The sequence below is a fragment of the Chlorocebus sabaeus genome, chromosome 17, assembly GCF_047675955.1.
Source record: "Chlorocebus sabaeus isolate Y175 chromosome 17, mChlSab1.0.hap1, whole genome shotgun sequence".
Classification (NCBI taxonomy): domain Eukaryota; kingdom Metazoa; phylum Chordata; class Mammalia; order Primates; family Cercopithecidae; genus Chlorocebus; species Chlorocebus sabaeus.
Window position 1 is genome coordinate 4,661,085 of NC_132920.1, and position 21,714 is coordinate 4,682,798.

Consider the following 21,714-nt stretch of genomic DNA (forward strand, 5'->3'; position numbering starts at 1 on the left):
TGTCACCCAGGCTGGAGTGCAGTGGTGCGATCTCGGCTCCTTGCAACCTCTGCCTCCCGGGTTCAAGCAATCCTCTTGCCTCAGCCTCCTGAGTGGCTGGGATTATAGGCGCATGCCACCACACCTGGCTAATTTTTGTAGTTTTAGTAGAGATGGGGTTTTGCCATGTTGGCCAGGCTGGTCTTGAACTCCTGAGCTCAGGAGATCCACCTGCCTTGACCTCCTAAAGTACTGGGATTACAGGTGTGAGCCACCACCTCCAGCTGAGAATTTGCACTTTGAGCAAGTCCCAAGTTGATGCCGTTGCTACTAGTCTGGGGACCAGACTAGTAGCAACTTTGAGAACTTCTACACTAGACAATACTAGTGATTGAAAAAAAGTCAAGCCCCACTAAGCGCCTCCAAGTGCTGGTCTGGCCCCCGTCTTCAAACTCATTTACACTTTGCTTTAGATTCAACATCCACCTGCTCCTGGGATAATTCTGGGTTCCCCCACTTTTGGTGGGTCTTGTGTTTCTATTTTCCTTACCTGTCAAAATGTCCACACTCATCTCTTGCCTAGTTGTTCTCTCTCTCTCTTTCTCTGTCTAGAAATGGAAAGGTAAAGAGGATACTAGGATGGTCTGACTTGAGAGACAAATGCAATTAATCATCACAGTAATTCAAGGGAAAGTTATATAGTACTTGCTATTTTTTTCCAGGGATCCAAAATGAGTTAGTTACTGCCTTGGCATAAAGTCAACCAAAATTACGGGAATACCTGTGCCTATTTCCTCTTTATGATTTTTGGTCTTTTTGCTTTCCAAAAATGGGGCAATGTATAAAATTATCAATGAAAAACTTCCTTGCTCTTGGTCATTACTTTAATCAAAAAAAGTTCAACAAGTACATATTACAAAGATTCTCTCGGTAGAACACCGTTAGCTAAATAGAAAAAGGAACCGTACTTAAACACTAAATCTAGTTGAAAAAGCAAATGATCCTTAATTGTAGATTGATGAACTCCGGCCAGTGATGGTATCATAGCCTAAGATGAAATTGGGGAAATCAAATGTTAAAAGGTCTCAGATTGACATCACGAGGGCAAAGAGATTAAACAAATAGTGGTATCTGGCCAAGGAGCAGCAGCGTGGCAGCTGGCTACTGGCTTCCATATGAAAGAGAGAAATGGTACCTAACTGGGACCAACATGGAGGGAGGCAGAGAGAGGCTGCCCCTCCAAATGGGGAAACTGACTCTTTGGGCAGGAAAGGAAACAGTGACTGAAAAAAGGAAATCAGCTGTTATTGGTTGAACAGAAAAGGGTACTGGTATCCACTCTAAGCTTTCAGGGAAGGAAGAACTGGTGGGCTCCCAGTTCAGACAAAGCCTCTAGCATCTGAATTAATCTTATAAATGGTTTTGTATGCTTCTCTCTTTTGCGTCTCAGGTTTAAAATGTTCTTTCTTTTGAGTGGGTGATTGAGATGGAAGTTCCATTGTTTTCTGGAGTAGGCACTCTATGACAAGAATGTCACTTAATTTCCCTTTAGCCACTGTGGGTTTAAAACAAACAAACTTAGGTCGTATTTTCATAAAAATCACAACTAAATTTTGGGTTATGGAGGAGGTAACCAGGATAGAATATGCTTTGGGGGTACAAAACTATTGAAGGGAATCATTATCAGCAGCTTTTCACAGCTACCCAACCACAAAATGCATTTGGTTCTGAGAGTAGTAGTAGCCAGATTTTGGCTTCTTTTGTTTTATTCTGTCCCATCCCCCATCTCCTCTTGGATGCCTTGGGATTCAAATGTAGATGAAATGCAGATTGTTGGGAGAAAGGAAGACGTGCCTGGTTTGGCTGGTAATTGGGAAAAGAGGAGGATCTCAAACTTAAAGTTTTAGTCATTGTTCTCCTGAGATGGGAAAAGGCTGTGATTCTTGATCTGAAGAGTCTTACTGTGGGTAGTACTTGCCATCGATGATCAATTGTTTGGATTTGAGGAGGAGCGAATTTAATTATGTTGGCCTACAATAACGGGAGCAGGTCAGGTAAGAATCTTTTATTGCTGGTAGACATGTATTTTAATCATGTGTGCACATCGTCTCTCTTGTTGACCACTTCTCGAATCTTTTAAGAGTCTTATGTCTTACTAGTACATACTATTGTGCTGTATGTATTTTTGGTGCAATCTTCTCAATGTGCTTAGGGGATGTGATTTCACTTTTATTCTCAAGCCACTGAGAAAATACTTTAATAGCACCCACACACGTGGTCATGGAAACTACAGAACTTCACTGTTTCATAAAAGGTGGAAATTCCAAGTCATTAAATAATCTTGGGCATGTTTACTTCTGCTATGAGTGCTGATAAAATGTTTATGTAAAAAAGTGACGGAGGAAAGCAAAGTTTGCTTAAAAGTAAGACAAATTGAACGAACGAGGTTAAAATATATGTGTGTGTGTGTGTGTGTGTGCACGCAAAATAGCATTCCATAAATCTGAGTTTTAAATGGAGGGCAGATGAAAGGAACAAAGTGGACAATTGAGAACTTGCTCAACTTCTCAGTCGCTAGGTGGATACCCATCTCCTTCGCCAGTGGAAGCCAACGGTCAGAGTGGAGAGGTAGTTGGAACTTAGGAGTATGGCTCACTCCTGCTTTGTTATAGAGGCTACCGGTGGTTACTCTTAATGTTGTAGACTAAGGATAGCAGCATAACATTCCAGATTGTCAAGACTGAAAAGCTACGTAAATTGACAAAGGTCTATGTAAATTGACATTTTTGAGTTACCTTTTCGAGGCTATAATTCTTCCCCTTTTTGTTTCCACAATGGGGAAAATCACCTTACTAGCTCAGTATCTGAATATGTTTGTTGTGGATGTCTACGTTCCTTTCTTTCCCTTTCCTGGGCAACAATGGCAGTTTTGGAGACTCCTTGGAGACCACAATACCATTAAGCACATGGTGGAGCTCCTCTTGAATGCCTGAGCTTGTGGATATTCTGAAGGGGGCAAAATTAGGGTAATGGTCATGGGGAGAAGTGCTTGTACTTGTATTGGTCTATCACTGCATAATAGGCTTATATGTTAGATGTATCTGTTTATTTCCTATTGAGGAGCTCTTTCTTCTTTATAGTTTATTTTGCTTGAGGGATTTTTAACTGTCACCTGCCAGTACTTGAGCGCTTGCCGAAGTGTGCACTCAATGCTTTGGGATTTCTCAAATGTATAAAGTCCTACTCCTTGCCTTCAAGGAACTTGCAACTTTTGTTGAATCGGTATACCTAGAGAGAAGGCAACAATGAAATGCAGCAAATAATGGAAATGCTAAGTGAGAGGAAAGAGGCGCTGTTTGGAGGAGGGAGAGGGAATTGGCTGGGCCATCAGGGAAAGAGGCAGAACTTGAGGCGCTTTGACCAATAGATGAAGTGGTGACTTTAATTGGCGATTCTGGTGCAAGCATTTCATAATGGGAATTGGATGTGTGGGTATTGGGCTTTCTTGTGGACACTGAAATTCCATTCATTAAACAACACCTTATTTCCTATACAGAGAATGGTGCTAGGGGCCAGCGTCAAATTTGAAGATGAAGTCTGATTGAAAGTCATCGTTTGGAGATGGGGTGGGGTGAAGAGTAGACAAACAGTAAAATACAGAGATGAGTGCTGCAGTGAGCACGCGTGAGCGCTTAGGCAGCGCTTGAAGAGGGAGTTACCTATTTGGCCCTGGAAGTCAGCAAGGCTATCCTTTTAAGGTGATGCCTGAGCTGGGAGTTTGTTTCAAAAGGTGGGGACCGCAGGTAGAAGCACTGCTTAAGGGGAACGGCGATTCGACTCGCAGTCACTTAAGGGTCGGCGTGGTGCTTGTTTCTGGGCATGGGGAGGGCAGGAAACCGCGGGGTCTGTAAAACGCCCCATGGTTGTTGAAACGCTGTTGGGGGGCACAAACAAATAGGGCTTTAGGAAGAAAACTGGTGGGAAGAGCCTGGTGGCTCCAAGGTAGGTTAGGAACTGGAGCGAGATGGAGCACGGAGGAGTGAGGCGGCCCGAAGGATGCCCGGGGAGACATGGAGGAACTGGCGAGGGCTTCCCCATGCAGGGCCTGGGGGAGGTGAACTAATGCCTCCGCAGTGCCCCGTGGGGAAGTTCCGCATACACGGCCAGAGGGTTCGGAGTTGCCAGCTGTCTGGGGGAGTTGGGCCAGGAAGCCCCTTCTTTCGCCACCGATGGGGCACGTCCAGGGCCCGGCAGGTGTGCCCTGGCAGTAGATCTTCCCTGGGAAGTGGAGCGCGAGCCAGCCCCCGCTGTTCTGAGCGAGGGCCTGTCGTATAGTCCACACCGTTCCGCGAAAGGAACTACCATTGACAGCCTCGTTCGATTAGAACCCGGACCTCCCGGGAATCCAGACTCCGTCCCCTCCCCGCTGAGCTTCGGAGGAGGCGGACGCTCCAAGAGGAACCCGGAGGCCTGGCGTGGGGGGAGCTGCGGGCAGAGCGGAGGCAGCCGCGCCCTCGCGCCGCCCTCCGCCGCGCCCGGCTCCCACCCCCGGCCTGCCGCCGAGCCAGCGTGCCAGCCAGAGCGCGCCGGGCCACCCCGCGGGGCGCGCGGCCCGGGCTCCGGGTCTTGGCGGCGGCCGGCGGGGCGGGCATGGGGTAGGGTGGGTGCTCCACCTGGCCACGCCGCCGGCCCTCTGCGGGCTGGCCCGGCCCCGGACGGGCGGGCGCACGGAGGCCGCCTCTTTGGGCTCCTCCTGGAGGGAGGCGCGCGGTAGACCGCCGTCGGGGCGGTGGGCTCCAGACGCGGTCCGGCTCGCTCGCACGGTTCCCTGCCTCATCTCGGGTCCGTCGCTGCCCGTCCCGGTGTACACGACCACCCTACGCCTCGAACTTCGAGGTCCGGGCCCCGCCTGCCCCGGGCCAGGCCGCGAGCGCCCACGTCGAGTAGGGCCGGGGGGCGGTGCCGCGGGCCAAGCCGACCCCGCGAGCTGGACTGGGGAAGTCGGAGCCCCGCCCACCACCCCGCCCTCGCGCTCGCGGCCCCGCCCCCGCGGCCCCGCTCCTCCCCTTCCTGCCGGCTCGCTCCCGGCCCCGCCGGCCGCCCGCCTCGGCCCCGAGTGGAGCCCACTGCTCCCCTCGGCTGCCCCGCCCCGCCGCCGCCCCGCCCCTCCCGCGCGGGCGGCCCGAAAACCCGGAGCGCGGGAGCGCGGCTCCGCCGGGCCGGGCGGCCGCACTGGGCATGCTCAGTAGCCGGGGCAGGTTTTTTGGTCGCAAGTAGGAAGCTTTCTGCACTACACCGGAGAGGGGAGCCGCGATCCGGCCGCGCCGCCCGCACGCCGCCGCGCCCGCCCCAGCCCGCCCGGCCCCGCGGCGGGGCGCGATGAGCCCGAGCCCGAGCCGGCCCGCCGGGGAGTGAGCGCGGGGCGCCCAGGGCGCGTTGCGCAGCTGCTCCTGCGCACAACCCCGCCGCGCCGCCGGCCCGCACTGGCCGCGGAGTGCGAGAGGCTCGTCCGTGCCCAGCGCCCGGCCGGCCGCGGGAGCAGGAAGCGCAGGCCACGCAGGACCCAACTGAAACAAAGTGTCGGCCGCCCGGCGCCGGCGCCCGCCCCGACCCTGCCCCTCCCGCCCGCAACTCCGCCGCCCACCATGGCTTCCGAGGAGCTGTACGAGGTACCTCCCCTCCCCCCGGCCTCGGGCCGCCCCCCGCCCGCCGCCCCTCCCGGCCCGGCCGTGCCGCCCGACGGCCCCGCTAGCCGCCCGCGCCCGCCGCGTCCCCTCCCCCGCCGCGGCCGCAGTTTGCTGGACGGGAAATGTGTGTGAAGGGAGCCCGAGCCTTCGCTCCGAGGGGCCCCGGCCGGGGGGTCCTGAAGTTGCCGGGCGTAGGGTGGGGGGGGGGGTCCCGGCCGTGGGGAAGTGGTGCTGACACAAGTGACTTGCTCAGACTGAGCTCAAAGTGCTTTTGGCGTGGGTCATGGAAGTGGAGCCCCCGTTGCCGCTCGGCGGGGACCGTGGGCGGTGCGGGGGTGGGGTGGGGGGGGGTTCTTGACCATTTAATAAAGCATTTGCGAGAGGGTTTTGCCCCCGGTCGGGGGGTGGCGAGGAGAAGACCAGTGCAAACGCTTTCGACTTTGCTGTTCGCCAAAGCGATGCAAAATCTCGCACCGAAAATGCTAAACGTTGACCACATGCTTTAATTAGGTTAGCGTTGTGGCCAGAGCCAGGAAATTTAAATTTAACGCTGATACACCGTCATTCATTTGCGCCGCAGCGTTGCAAATGAGAAGGGCATAGCCAGAACTGTAAGTTATGGTCGATGGATTTAAACCAGCTTCCAGTTTGAGAGTTACCAATTTGGATCGTTAAGACATGTTTTGTATGTCTCCATGTAACTTCTTTTGACGTATTTCAAAGTAGACTTCCTGGGAGTACAGAAGTTTGGAAGGCTTTCTGTTCTTCTGGGTAAATGATTGTCTTGTTTCACATGTATTTATAAATAAGTTCCTGAGAGACTTAAAACTTGGGAAGACTCTCTAGAGTCACCTTTATGATGCGTTTAGGGACCCGGGTGTTGAGGGACTAAAGGAAACATCTATAACAAGTAGAGCCCTGTGGCCCCAGGGATCCTTTCGGTTGTCTTCTCTTATGGGCGTATTATTGCTGTTGGCATAGAGTAGAGCTTTGTTGTCTGCGATATTAGTCTTCTGGCAACTTTTTTGGTGCTTTTTAAGAGCAAGTGTTTGCAAAAGTTCTCAGGAGGAAGCTGCCTTCTGTAGAATTAAAGGTAAGGTTGTTGCTTCTCCTTACATTGTATGTGGTCAGTATACCTTAGCTGGTACTGGAAATGTTCCATTCTTTTCAACCATTTTACACATTAGCTGTGCCCCACTGTATTCAGGATACTGTTTTAGGTCATTTGAGGATGTAAAAGAAGAAAAATCTCCCTGTTGTCAAGGAGCTTTCCTTCTAGGAAGGAAAGTGTTGTCTGTCTGGAAGACACAGAAATAGAAGCTGGGATATTTGAGGTTGAGGTCTTCCAGGTGAAGTCTGTACAGCGGGGAAGTACATAGCATGAGAGTATGGGGGATTTTAGTTTCTACATTAGATCATTCTTTGGTTGTTTAGTCATGAGCGTTCACTCTTGGCATGTGCTTTTATGAGTATAATTACATAATCAGTTCCATCAGTGGATGAGAGTAGTACCTTATACGTAAGTTGTATCCTATGTGTATAAGAATGATTCTGAAGACAGCACATTTCACACCAGTACATTATGAACTAAGGTTAGTTTCTTCTGCGCTTATTCTGTATATTCAGGTTTCTATTCTTAACAGAAGTCATTAATGAGTAACATTTTGTACTAAGTCTGTGTTCATTTAACGTTTATTGAATGCTTGCCATATGGAGGTTTCACAGGGAAATATTGAGGTATGAGAATGGTTCATGCTTTCAAAGAGTGTGTATTGGGGAGGAAGTAAGTATATTGCAAAGAAATGATACCCCTGCACAATTGAACTTCTGATTCTGGGTTTTATTTTAGTTTTGGAAAAAGGTATTATAGAAGTATAGTACAGATAATAAATTTAAGTATGTGTAGTAAATATGTAGTGGTCAGTATCTCTCAAGGCAAAATTTTTAACTTTTCCTTTACTTGTAGGCAACACTGTGACTGTGTTAACGTTGAACACTGTGACTATGTTACCGTTGAAAGTTGACATTGAAAGTTTTGCATAGCAGTTGAGAGCCTAGATTTGGAGTCAGACAACCCAGTTAGTGACTTCCAACTCTGTCAACTTGGGTAAATTAGTCTTGAAAGCTCAGTTTCCTCATCTGTGAAATTGGGATCAGTGTTTCCCTTATAGAGCTATGAAGTTTAAATGAGAACATATGTAAAGCCCACCCTAAAATTCCCATGGCAAGCACCCAGTAAGTGATGATGATTGTATTGTAACTGGCTGAAAATGCCTCCCTGAAACCTGGTTTTGTTTCTAAAGGTATAGTTGTAGTCTATTGTTTTCGTAAAGGCAGTAATTTGTAGGGCAGAAGTGATACGCAATTGTAAATGAACACGATCGTCTGACAAGGCTGGGAAAGACACTAAGATACTTTTTGTGGCCAAGTCAAGGGATGTTAGTTGCCTTGTTTTGTCCATTTCTGCCTAAACTGAAATAGAAGTTTTATATTTGGCCTCAAGCTCCGCGAATCTAGAGGGATGTATTGACAGGAGGAAATGCAAAGTCTTGCTTCTTTGAACTCACATGGTCTGGTAGGAGGACAGGTCTGCAGTAACTTTGGGAACTTGGGTGAGTTACCCAACTGCTGAGCCTTGGTTTTCTCGCCTAAAAGAAATGTCTCCAATACTTAGCATGGAACCTGGTATGTAGTAATAGGTCTTTAGTAAATGTTTAAATGGCTATTGAAACTAGGCTTTGTGAACAAAAAATAAAGGAACAGATCCTGGAAAAGATGGGTAGAGCATGAGCCTTGCAAAATTTGAAGAGTTACTATTAGTTGAAAGATAGAATAGATTTACTCCCTACTTTTCCAGCAGCTCAGATTGAAGAAAAACAAATTTTTGATGCGGCAGGGGTTAGAACTTCATAGTTTTCACGAAAAGACAAACATCCTTTACATCACTCTTTTAATGTAAAGGGCCAGATGATACATATTTTAGACTTGTGGGTTATATTATGGTCTTTGTTGCAACCACTCAGCTCACTTCATGTAGTGCAAAAGCAGTCGTAGACTCCTTTATGAATGTGCGCGGTGTCTCAAACTGCTTATGGATAGTAAAATTCATTTAGTATATTTTATATCATTTTTGTGTGTCATGAAATACACATTTGTTTTTTTTCCCAATCACTTAAAAATGTAAAAATGATTCCTAACTTGTAGGTTCCACAAAAATAGGCAGTGGGCTGTCTTTGCCCTGTAGGTTATTTGTTAAACGCAAATAACCTACAGTAGGTGATCAACTGTCATAGTCTGTTTAGGAACCTGGGTTTACTCAAGGGTTGGGGATATGTGGACGTTAGACGGTATTTCTAACTTTCATCCCAGCTCTAGACTTAGAGCTAGAAGATCTGGGTGGTATTCCTCCCTGCTTTCCTCCCTCCCTCCCTTCCTCTGTCCCTTCCTTCCTTCCTTCCTTCCTTCCTTCCTTCCTTCTTTTCTTTTCTTTTCTTTTCTTTCTTTCTTTCTTTTTTCTTTTCTTTTCTTTTCTTTTCTTTTCTTTCTTTCTTTCTTTCTTTCTTTCTTTCTTTCTTTCTTTTCTTTTCTTTTCTTTCTTTTCTTTCTTTTCTTTCTTTTCTTTTCTTTCTTTTCTTTCTTTTCTTTCTTTCTTTCTTGAGACAGAGTCTTGCTCTGTCTCCCAGGCTGATGTGCAGTGGTTTGATATCCACTCACTACAACCTTTGCCTCCCGGGTTCAAGCTATTCTCATGCCTCAGCCTCCTGAGTAGCTGTGTTTACAGACGTGCACCCTCCCCCGCTCCCCAGCTAATGTTTTGTATTTTTAGTAGAGACAAGGTTTAACTATGTGGGCCAGGCTGGTCTCAAACTCCTGGCCTCAAGTGATCTGCCCACCTTGGCCTCCCAGAGTGCTGGGATTACAGGCATGAATCACTGCACCTGGCCTTCCCTTGTTCTTAGAAGCTTGTTAAGTAACTTGTCTTGTACTTAACTATCTCTCCTAAACTTTCTCATCAGTAAAATAGGGAGGATGACAACTAAATAATTGAGGCTTAAATGGCATTAGCATGTAAAAGCAATACTAAAAAACATTTTCCATTTTTAAAGAGGAAAAAAAGCACCCAACTCTCAAACCATGAAACCAAACCTGTTTTCCCTTCTTAAAGATTTAGGATTTGAAAATATTCTATAAATTGATTATATCACCAGAGAAAGCTGTGAGGTCAAGAGGACCTTAATTTATCTAGCAGTCAGGTAACCACCTTAAGACTTTGTTCATATGGGACTGAATAAGGAACGTATGCTGTAGTAAAATGGAATAAGCATTCTCTTTTTTTGTATGTCTTAATTCCTTTTTTCCTCAGTAGATGTGGAGTTATTCCCTTGAGAACTCCTGTAATAGTTAATTTAAATTTCAATAAGTTCTCAATGATTAGTCTTGACCTTCTGAGAGAATATTTATATTTTCATTTTCAAAAATGGAAGTAAGCTTTTAAGAACGAACTCGTATCTGGTGTGTAGAAAATTGTTTTAAAGTTGGTTAGTTTGAAGGGATGATCAGGATTTGCAGGGGAAGGTTGGTCCTTGGAATCTTTCTTCCTACTTTGGGATAAGATTCCTACTCTCTCCTGTGCACCACAAGGCTTTTACATATGTTGACCGAAAGCAGTTATGAATAAAGTCTCAATCTGTAGTTCAAATGGAAGTCGCAGAGACCAGGACACCTTTCATGGATGTTGGCCAAGCTAAGTCAGCATATGTTGTATGTAGTGTCGCTATCTGAAAAGATTGGGATCACCAAAATTAGGAAAGCAAAAGAGTTCATTTGACTTCCGGAGTTGATAGTGAGGCAGTGAGGTCAAACATGCGTGTGTGTTTTGAAAATAAATAGCCTATCTTAAATGCTCTTTTTCCTGTGAGTTGCTGAGAATATTATTTATTCATTTGCCCCAGCAACAGTGTGGAGACCTCCCATGTGCTCTTCCTTTGAGCTACTTTCAATTCCTGTGTACCAGAATAGTGTGTTTTCATTCTTGCTGTGATATCTAAGAATCGTAGACTTTTCCCTCATGCTCTGTAATGATTTTAACCACGGAGAATATTTTCATGGTATGTAGGCAACACTTTCTTCGCATTGTTCTGGTTCACAGTTTTGGATAACTGTGTTTCACAAAGCCAGGTCTGAAATGAATTCTTTTGTAAATAAGGAGTGATAGTTTTTATATTGCGAGCTCTCCTAGGTGGAACAGGACCAGCCTGGGGTCTTTTTTCAATTCAGATTCTTGAACCCAAACCACGAGATTATAATGTTCAGTGTTCGGATGGAGACCGGAATCTTATGTTCCGAGAAGCTTCTTTTTGGAATGCCGGTGGATTTAGGACCCTCTGGATACGCCCTTCTGTGTTTCAGACCCTTAGGCTATGCATGGAGGTGGGTGGGGGTGGATTGGGGATCTGCCTGGCAGAAGAGGAGCTCTAAGTGGACCGTACTGTTGCTTTCTGCAGGCTCCTTGACCCACTGCTAATTGTTAACTGAGTAATTCCAGGAAGGGAATATTACAAACATCAAGTAGTTAGCTAAAGGTGTTGTAATTTCTGTTTTCTGTCTTGATTGCCTGGCGTGTTTGTCCACTAGAATGGAAGTGCTTTAAAGCTCAGATTCATTTTCTGGTCATTATTTTCCACAGCTCAAAATATTGCAATCGTTGCATAATTGTTGAGTTACTTTAATGGAAGAGTGAATTACAGGAATGAGTCTCCATTCCTGACTCCTTGCTTACCTCCAGGTTCCTCCTCCCCTAAGCATCATGCCTCTTGCTGTTCCTTTTACATTTTGTTCCTCATCTCCTTACATGGTTTTAATTCTAGAATGGAGAATTTCACTGTTTCCCACACAAACTTAATTCTCTTCAGCCTTTTAAGCTGGGCAAGGTTTTGGGGTTCATGTTCTCCAGGAAGTCTGGGGAGGGCCTATTACAAGTCTAGATATGACTTTAAATCCAGTTATAACCTCAACTAGAATTTTATGAAAATTTGTACAAGTACATATGAGCATATTTCAGGGGGGAGAGAATCAAGAGCTTTCATCTGATTCTCAGATGGATATAGGACCCAAAGCAAGTATTAAAAACAGCATTGAGACCTTTGAACTAAGACTTAACTGTGGCTGCCCTCCATGGACCACTTTGACATTATTTTTGTCGAACTGTCCTCTGCCACAACCTGCAGTAAAACCATATCAAAACCTCACTGTTTGGGTTTAGAAGTCGTATACTGTTTCTAGTCTTTAAGTGACTAATTTTGCAACTATGCATACATGAAGTCTAAAGATAGTCAATATTTAATGGCACTTCTGACAATGTGAAGATTTTACAATCCTTGAACCCTGGTGCATTCATTCCTGAACTCACATGCTACTGCTTTCTTATTGCCCATGAAAAAACCCTCATCAAATAGAATATTATTATTTTATACAGCCTTTCTTTAGATTCACCTATGACTTTAGTAGTTTCTTCACCAGTTTCTTCAATCAGATCATCCATTTTATATCTCAGAACTTCCTTCTGGGATTTTCTTTTTTTTCTTAAGTGTATCCTTTAGAGATTTCTTTAGTGAAGGTCTATGGATGGAAAAGTTTCTAGGTTTGTGTGTTTTTTTTTTTAATTATCTGGACATGTCTTTATTTTGCCATCATTTTTGAAAGAGAATAGTATTTCAGATAAAACTGGTTAATTGGTTCGTTTCTTTCCTCTCATTCTGAAGATGGTGCTCCATTGTCTTCTGCCTTGCCTTTGCACTATTCTGGAGACTTTTTTTTTTGAGATGGAGTTTCACTGTTGTCGCCCAGACTGGAGTGCAGTGGCATGATCTCGGCTCACTGCAGCCTCTGCGTCCCTGGTTCAAGTGATTCTCCTGCCTCAGCCTTTCAAGTAGCTGGGATTATAGGCGTGCACCACCATGCCTGGCTGATTTTTGTGTTTTTAGTAGAGATGGGGTTTCACCATGTTGGCCAGGCTGGTCTCGAACTCCTGACATCAAGTGATTCACCTGCCTCAGCCTCCCAGAGTGCTTGGATTACAGGGGAGAGCCACTGCACCTGGCTGAGACTGTTGTCAGCATAGGTGTAGACACTTTCTAGGAGATCTGTCTTCTGTCTCTGGTTGTTCTTGAGATCATCTCTTTGACTTTGATTTCCTCTTGTTTAATATGACAGCGTATTTTGTGTGATTTTTAATTTTTTAGGTGGGTATATGTTGTGCTGCTTTTTGAATTTGTGCCTCATCAGTTCGAAAATGAATTTGGCCAATTTGTCTTCAAATACTGCTTCTCTGTACTCGTCTGAAATTCCAAGTAGACATCTATTGGATCATTTCATTCTCTCTTCCTTGTCTTTTACCCTTTCATTTCCATCTCCTTGTTTGTGTTTTGTTTTCTTTTTATGTGCTGCATTTTAGGTATTTCCTTGGATCTAAACTATAGTTCACTATTGAGCTGTGTTTAATCTGCCATTTTATTCAACCATTGAGTTTTAATTTTCAGTAATTACGTTTTTTTGCTTTGAAATATTCTGGTGAGTTTTTACCTAATCTGCAATTCATTTTTTAAGTCTTTGGTGTTTTTCCATTTTTATGATTTAGTCATCATTTTGGGTTGGGGGCAGTTACTGAGGCAGTTGGGATATTTTGCTTGTTTCCTACAAGTGCTATGTAGTATCACTCTTAATGAGAGTTATATTTTATTAAAGATCTAGTTAATTTGTAGTGAGAGGGCCCTTTGGAGTAATGTTTGCTTTTATTGCCAGAATCTGAAGAAATCTGCTTGATTTGGAATTTGTGGCATGAGCAGGGATTGAGGGTTTGAACCAACACTTGAGATTTACCTAATGATACTGAAAATGCAAAACAGTAGATTTCAAGGCGACTGTTTATGAAAATGGATTATAATAGTTATAATACAGTTGCTTCTGAAGCAAAATGTTCAACATCTTTATTCTGTCTGCCTTGATATATAATCTTGTCCCACATAATGATACTTTGGTCTTACGATGGTGGTCCCATAAGATTATAATACCACATTTTTACTGTACCTTTTCTATGTTTAGATACACAAGTGGATATGGTTTGGCTGTGTCCTCAAATCTCATTTTGAACTGTAGCTCCCATAATTCCCACGTTATCATGGGAGGGACCCTGTGGGAGGTAGTTGAATCATGGAGTGGGTCTTTCCCGTGCTGTTCTCCTGATAGTAAGTCTCATGAGATCTCATGGTTTGATAAAGAGAAGTTCCCCTGCACAAACTCTCTTGCCTGCCGCCATGTAAGATGTGACCTTGCTCCTCATTCACCTGTCTCCATGATTGTGAGCCACCCCGCAAAGCCATGTGGAACTGAGTTAATTAAACTTATTTCCTTTATAAGTTACCTGGTCTTGGTTATGTCTTTATTAACAGTGTGAGAATGGACTAATACACAAGTCCTTACTGTTGTGTTATCATTGCCTGCAGTATTCATTGCAGTAACATCTGTACAGTTTTGTAACCTGGGAGCAGTAGGCTCTACCATACAGCCTAGTGTGTAGTAGGCTACAACATTGAGGTTTGTGTAAGTTCACTTGGTGAGGTTCGCACAACAGTGAAATTGCCTAACAGCGCATTTCTCAGAACATATCACCGTAGTTAAGCAACGTGTGACTGTATAGTATACTTTCTTTTTTGTGGAGAAGTCAGCTTCGATATATTTAGAGAATGTCTTTTGTTTTATTTACCTTTTGTCTCATTTGTATTAGGCCCTCTGCTATGTGAAGTTTCCTATGTTGGTAGTTTCCTAGTGTTTGTTGATAAAATCCAACAATGTTGACTGCACATCATGAATGTTCTTTGGTTAAAATGTATCCATTTTTCATCTGTACCCATTTTTCATTAGTAGTTTACTGTTGAGGAATTCAGGGCGTCACATAGTCGCACACAGAAGCTTCTCTTATTTTGTTAATAGCATGTAACTAATGTGGACACCCCAGCTCTGTAGCGTATCTGAGAACCAGGACAAACACAGTCATCTTAGTTTGCAAAAAGATCCACCACCCCGTGCACGCTAGACGACAGCTCTGGGTCTCTCTTGGAGACTGTTGACATTTGCTTTAGGCATTATGTACTCGGACTTAACTGGCGTCTTCAGCATGTTAGAAACAGGTTATTTGGTAAAGGAAAAAGCTCTGCCAGAGGCCGGTGAGTTGATGTTAATAAGTTTGCTCATGAAGTTCGCTGAAGAGGGTAGCTGGTGATGACACTCCCAGTCTTGGGGTAACAGTCTCTGTGGGGCCAGTCCTGCACCTCCTAGAGCAAGTGAAGGGCACGCTTATGAAAGAAAAGGTGTATGTCACGAAGAGCTATCAAGAAGGGTTTTTTTTTTCTTTTTGAGACGGAGTCTTGCTCTGTTGCCCAGGCTGGAGTGCAGTGGCGCGATCTACGCTCACTGCAAGCTCCGCCTCCCAGGTTCATGCCATTGTCCTGCCTCAGCCTCCCATGTAGCTGGGACTACAGGCGCCTGCAACCACGCCCGGCTAAGTTTTTGCATTTTTTTAGTAGCGACGGGGTTTCACCATGTTAGCCAGGATGGTCTCGATCTCCTCACCTCGTGATCTGCCTGCCTCAGCCTCCCTCAAGAAGGGTTTTTAAAAAGTGTTGCTATGTAAGTGTAAGTGAAAAAAAGGAAGTCTACTTTTATGGTAAACTTAAATGCAAATTTTGTGGTCGTTTCCACCCGAGTCCTCCTCACAGCAGAGGAGTCAGCAGGTATTCTCCTAAGGAGCTGGAGTTGGGAGTGGGCAAGAAATGGCTTTTGCAAGCCTGACCTGTTGTTTGAAATCTCAAGTTACCTTACATGTTTTGTGATGTTAACCGTGTAGTCCATACCATTTTTGGGATTCAATATGAAATATTTTAAACATATTTACCAAGGAACTCTTGTCCATGGATCCTTGATTCAGGATGATGTTTCAGGAAGCTGAGCTGTGGATCATTGGCCTTGTGTGCCCTTGGTCTCTTGCTGTGTGTGTGCCCTCCGGCTTCAGAAGCAGAGACGGACCGTGCTATCTTCCATAATGATGCCGGGTAAAGGAGGCATTAGCTCATTTGGTGAAATGTAAATAGGATTTGAATTAAGTAGTTCAAAAAAGATTTTAAAAGCTTGTTTTGCTAGTTGTTTTTCACCAATAAAGATTAAAAACTACTTGTTTTCTGTCTGCAGTCGTCTTATTGCTAGGGATTCAAGGGAAGGTGTACTCGTAGTTTTTGTCTCGAGTCTCCCTGTTTATTCTCTGTACTTTAAAAAAAAGTGATGGTGCTGTTGCCTTGAGCTGGCTGTGGGAGCATTTGTAGGGTCCCTGTTGGAATGAGGAGCAATCTGCTTCGTAACTGCTCCCTGTCCGTGGGCTAGACCAAAGTACCCTTGGAAAACTCCGTGTCTTCCGGGGAGTTTCCACCCTTTTTCTCCTCCCCCTTTCCTGAGTTTTACTGTCTACATGTCCAGCTGTGTCCCTCTAACCTGATTTTCAGCCATCTGCCAGGTCCCTCGAGTTGAGGCTTCATTCCTCCTGTCCTGATTCTTGACCCTGGCTTCTGCACTTGCCATGGCTCTGCAGAGCTCTGGCCTTGGAAGTAGAAGAATGGCTGCCCACTTGTGTTTGTGTTACCTGGCTTTTCATCTGCACGGTCCAGAGGGAAGTTTTCAACCGTCTTACACCTCAGGCGTGTGAGGTAGGGTGTAGCCAACTCTCCCAGCAGGACAAGCTTCTGGGGTTCTTAGTCCTCTAACTTCTCTCTCATATGCAGATGAGCTTTGGAACTTAAAGCAAGAGGCGAGTGATTATTTTATTAGCACCTTTAGGGATGCAAAGAAGTAGGTGTGTGTTTGAGGGGAGGTGCTCCCTAGACTGATTTGTTGTGCCCTTTCTTCAGAGTGCGCCGAGATGAGGAAAAGTTCCCTCAGAATCGTTTGGCACGCCGTCCTGCAGCACCACTGGTTTTTGCTCATAAATGAGCTTTTTGAAAAAGTCTTGATTCAGTTGCTAGATACGTATCTAAATGTGCACTCCTCAGTCCTTCCTAAGTAGCTCTAGATTGGGGCTGCTTAAAAATGAAGAGGCTGCAGTGACTGTAGAGAGGATGTTGAAAAGATCCTGGAAATGAGGTCCTGTGGAAGCGCATGCGTCTGCCTTGGCAGAAGAAGTTCAGTGCTGAGACCAGACACATTCAGCTTGCCCAGGAACCTGATGAAAGTCAACAGAAAAGAAATCGTGGTCCTGAGCTGGGCAGCTTCGTGGCAACAGTGCCCCCTCACCTTTGACAGAAAGGTAGCTGGGAGAGACCAAAGACATGAAGGTGGGACTGGGGACAGGCTGCTCTGAAATTCAAGTCTTTTTTTTTGTTTTTTTGTTTTGAGACAGAGTCTCGCTCTGTCGCCCAGGCTGGAGTGCAATGTCGCGATCTGGGCTCACTGCAACCTCTGCCTCCCGGTTCAAGTAATTCTCCTGCCTCAGCCTCCTGAGTAGCTGGGACTACAGGCGTGCGCCACCACGCCCAGCTAATTTTTGTATTTTTAGTAGAGATGAGGTTTCACCACGTTGGCCAGGGGGCTGGTCTCGAATTCCTCACCTCAACTGATCTGCCCACCTTGGCCTCACAGAGTGCTGGGATTACCACCCTGAGCCACCGCGCCTGGCGGAAATTCGGGTCTTGCAGTCATCATTCCACTGAAAGGAAAGCTCAGGGTCCTTCGTTTGGGTCTCCGGTGGCTCAGCTCTGTAGTGGGCAAGGACATGACTTGGACTTCGGCGAACTGTTGAAGTCTTTCAGGCTGGGTATAGTGGCTGACGCCGGTAATCCTAGAACTGTGGGAGGCAAAGGCAGGAGGAGCAGTTGAGGCCAGGAGTTCAAGACCAGCCTGGCCAACATGGTAAAACCCCCTTTCTACTAAAAATAACAAAAATGTAACCAAACGTGGTAGTGCCTGTAGTCGCAACTACTTGGGAGGCTGAGGCAGGAGAATCGCTTGAACCCGGGAGGCGGAGTTAGCAGTGTGCTGAGATCGCCTCACTGCACTCCAGCCTCGGTGACAGAGAGAGACTCTGTCAAAAAAAAAAAAAAAAAAAAGGGCTTTTCAGTAGTGGAGCAGGTCTCTGTGAAGAAAAGTGCTTCCTTTAGAGTTTGAAAAGGAACCCTCGGGGCAAATAAGGAAGTCAGTGTGCCCCAGGTCCTGAAGGTGGGTCAGGAACTCCCAAAAGATTGGAACACCACCCCTCCCCCACCATACTCCTGAACCCTCACTCTCCTGGGTCACTGGGATGGGAACTGTGAGTAGGTTGGAAATTCCCATCCTTTCTGTGCTTCCCCACCACCATTCAGCAGCAGAAGTGGGGAATTCGTATCTAGAGTGACCCGTGTTTCTCTGGAATTTGTGATCTGCCTGCGAAACAGCCAGCCCCCTTCCCACCCCACCTGTTGGGACCCCCGCTGGCTTTGCTCTGCTGTCCTGGGATGAAGGATGTTGCTGCTTCCTCCGTTGTGCCAGGTGGACCAGCCTCCTTTGGCCCTGTCTCTCAAGGTGAAGCTGTGTGAGCTAGAGCCCTCCCTGTCTTGTAGCTACATGGTTGGCCAGGCGCTGCTCCTCCTGGCTTTACATTGTGTCCCAGGAATAGCCGAGCCATACTGCTACATGCAGAAGTTCCTGGTTTTCGTGTTTTTTGTTTGTTTTTGAGACAGGGTCTTGCTCTGTTGCCCAGGCTGGAGTGCAGGGTCATGATCTCCACTCACTGCAGCCTCCATCTCCTGGTCTCAGGTGATCTGCCCACTTCAGCCTCCTGAGTACCTGGGACCGTGGGTGTGCGCCACCATGCCTGGCTAATTTTTGTATTTTTAGTAGATATGGGGTTTCGCCATGTTGGCCAGGCTGGTCTCGAACTCCTGGGCTCAAGAAGTCTGCTCTTCAGCCTCCCGAAGTGCTGAGATTACAGACGTGACCTGCCGTGCCCGACTGCTCCTGGTTTTCAGTTGCACATCTGTCTTCGAGTGGCATTTCTGGGCACAGTGGGCCCTCCTCACTACATCTGTCTTGTGGACCAGCTTTATTTCTGGTTCCCTGGCCCTGGCAGCCTCCCTGTCCTAGGCATCTACCCCAATCCCAGTGGGCAGGAACTCCAGTGATTCAAACTGAAATCCCTACTACCCAGTACAGTCATTGAGGAGCTCTGCAGTGCTCTGTGAGCTTTTGAGGGGCCATGTGCCTCAGAAGCACCTGCCACTAAAAATGGTTGTAGAATCAGTACCTGAACTCTGGATTCAGCGTTCTTTCCAAATCGCTTTGCTCTGTTTCCCTCGCTTTCATGTCTTTGGCCCTGTCTGGCTCTTTCCCACCTACTCCCTACTCTGGGTGTTACTCTTCTCACCTGCCCCTGGGTAGGGCCCCCGCAACACTCCATGGAGTAATGTGGAGTTGAACCATTCAGAGAAGTGCAGTTTCCTGTTCTTAATGAAAGACATGAGGTGAACAATAAAATCCTCCTGTTTTTCTAAAACAAATCGCCTTTCAGATGACACGAGACTGCCCTTTACGCCTGTGTGCTCCCCTTCCCTGTGGGTTGTTCATCCTTGCTGGAGAATGGGTTTTCTCTCCTGCCGTACATCATTGAGGACATCATCCCGTCAGGGTTTTGCTAGACTGGTGGTGTGTGGATGTTGATAATGATAAGAAAAAGCAACAAGCATATACGAGGATTTGCTGTTCTCCTCAGTTACCTCTTTTGGGTACATGCTGTATTAGCAAGAAGCTATTTACTCTTTCAGTAAGCATCCTGTGTTTGTTATGGGTGGTGGTATTTGAAAGCCTTGAGTTTATAAATAATATAATACTAGTGAAACCTTTTAAATATGAAGACAGCTTTTTACTTAACAAATTTTTAGTGAGCAGTTAACAGTGGGACTTAATATTACGTGTAAGTGACCTTTTGCGTGCTATAGAAAAGCTTGTCAGAGTTCAGGAGGTGTTACTGCTATGGTTTTGGGTTTACTTGAGAGCGTTAGATGTTATTTTTCTCCAAGACACATACTAATGACCTTAACAACAACAGCAGCAGCAAAATCCTCATTTTTCTTGGTGTGAGGACTTGAGTTAGGATAATTTCTGAAGCTCTTTTGGAATGTAGGCGGACATTTGAGTTCCTCATCTGCCTTTTCCCCTGGTCATCATACGTGGGATCATTAAGCAGAACATAGAGCAGGCGTGACTAAAGCAATGACATTTTCTAATGTAGCTTATAGAAGTAGAATAGGAAGGCTCAGCTAATTACCTGTAATTTCAAAGGCAGCCAGTAGGTTTCCTGTGTACAGCACCTTGGAAATCTTTTGTATGAACCCAAAAATGAGTGACTAATGATAGGATAGAAAATTAATAAGCTTTGTACGAGGTTAAGCAAATTTGCAGGAAGAATGGATTTAATGCATCATCATGGATAGCAATTTTTGACTGTCATTAACGATTTCAAGTTAAGCACATGTCTGTAATGAAGCACAAAACACTGATAAAAACAGAGAAAATATCAGAGATTGGATTTGTCCAAGTAGGCTAACTGAAAATTTGGTCCAACACACATCAGCAAGTGCTCACTTTGGAAGAGAATTTGAGTATTTAGTCCCCAAAGATGGGTACAAAGTGATGATTTAACATCTCTTGTTAGTGTTTCTTAGAGAAACAGAACAAAGCGTAACGTCTTTGGAGAATACATTAAGGGAGGAAGCTTTCCAAAACCAACGTGAAGACTCATATACAGTGGCCAGCATTAACATTCCTAAGAATCGAGAAAGCATCATGTGATCTTTGTCATCAGTAGCGCTCTTCATTGCATAACCGATTCCGTAGGCTCAGAGAGATGCAGAAATCAGGACGTTTGAGATCAGTGAGGTGGAGGGAACAAGGCGGGGCCCTAGTGATGAATTTTTTTAGCGAAGATCTTTCATTTTGTGTGTGAGAAATCACTTTTGATTTACAATGTATCATCAGCCTCGCTCTCTAGACGTCTAGCATGGAAATACTTTAGTTCACGTCAAAATCTGTTTCTCAATTAGGGCGTGAAGATTTGGCACCATAGAGCATATTCAAAACACTGTGTCAGAGGGCAGTCCTAAAAGAGAAGAAGGTTCTGAGGATATTCTGTTGTCAACAGCTGCTCTGAACTGAGAGTTTGGCCTCTGACATCTTGGCTTGACCTAGCTGACATCCACTTGGCAGGCAGGCTCTCTGAATTTCTAGCATTTACGTGGTCTCATTACTTTAGTGTGGGATATACATAATGTCAGGGCCCTGTGCGTGTTTAATGAGCAAAGAAACGTCAAAGAAAGAAAGAAAAAAAAATCCCATCCCCTGCATCCATGGTCTAACAGCTACGAACCACAGAAGACCATCATTCTAGAAAGCTCTGCATAAATATAGATAGAAGAGTGGATGCATACAGGTAACAGTTATTTCATAAACATAGAATGGTATACATGGTATTTAGCAGAAGACAAATATAACGTAATAGGAAGGAACTGTATAAATTTTTTTTTCTTTTTTTTCTTTTTTTTTTTTTTTGAGGTGGAGTCTCTCTCTGTCGCCCAGGTCAGAATGCAGTGGCGCGATCTCAGCTCACTGCAAGCTCCGCCTCCCGGGTTCACGCCATTCTCCTGCCTCAGCCTCCTGAGTAGCTGGGACTACAGGTGCCCGTCCCCACACCCGGCTAATTTTTTGTATTTTTAGTAGAGATGGGGTTTCACCGTGTTAACCAGGAAGGTCTCGATCTCCTGACCTTGTGATCTGCCCGCTTCGGCCTCCCAAAGTGCTGGGATTACAGGCATGAGCCACCGCACCTGGCCAGGAATTGTAGAATTTTATATGACAACATTGTACATCATTGGATCACTTTGATTTTGCCTTTTCCTTGTTGATTTGATGGAGATCTTGGTATGTAATAGGTTCTAATCTTCGCTACTATATATATTGGAAATATCTTCTGATATATGGC

At 45.6% G+C, this 21,714-nt stretch overlaps 1 protein-coding gene across 1 annotated transcript in view; it reads left to right on the plus strand.

The window, feature by feature from the left end:
- Nucleotides 1-5,243: 5,243 nt before the first annotated feature.
- The window catches only part of CDYL (chromodomain Y like), a 174,440-nt gene continuing 157,969 nt past the window's right edge, over nucleotides 5,244-21,714 (plus strand). Inside the window, exon 1 of the mRNA XM_007973803.3 lies at nucleotides 5,244-5,648. Within this exon, the coding sequence (XP_007971994.1) occupies nucleotides 5,625-5,648 (24 nt within the window). The 5' untranslated portion in view covers nucleotides 5,244-5,624. The remainder of the gene's footprint in view (nucleotides 5,649-21,714) is intronic.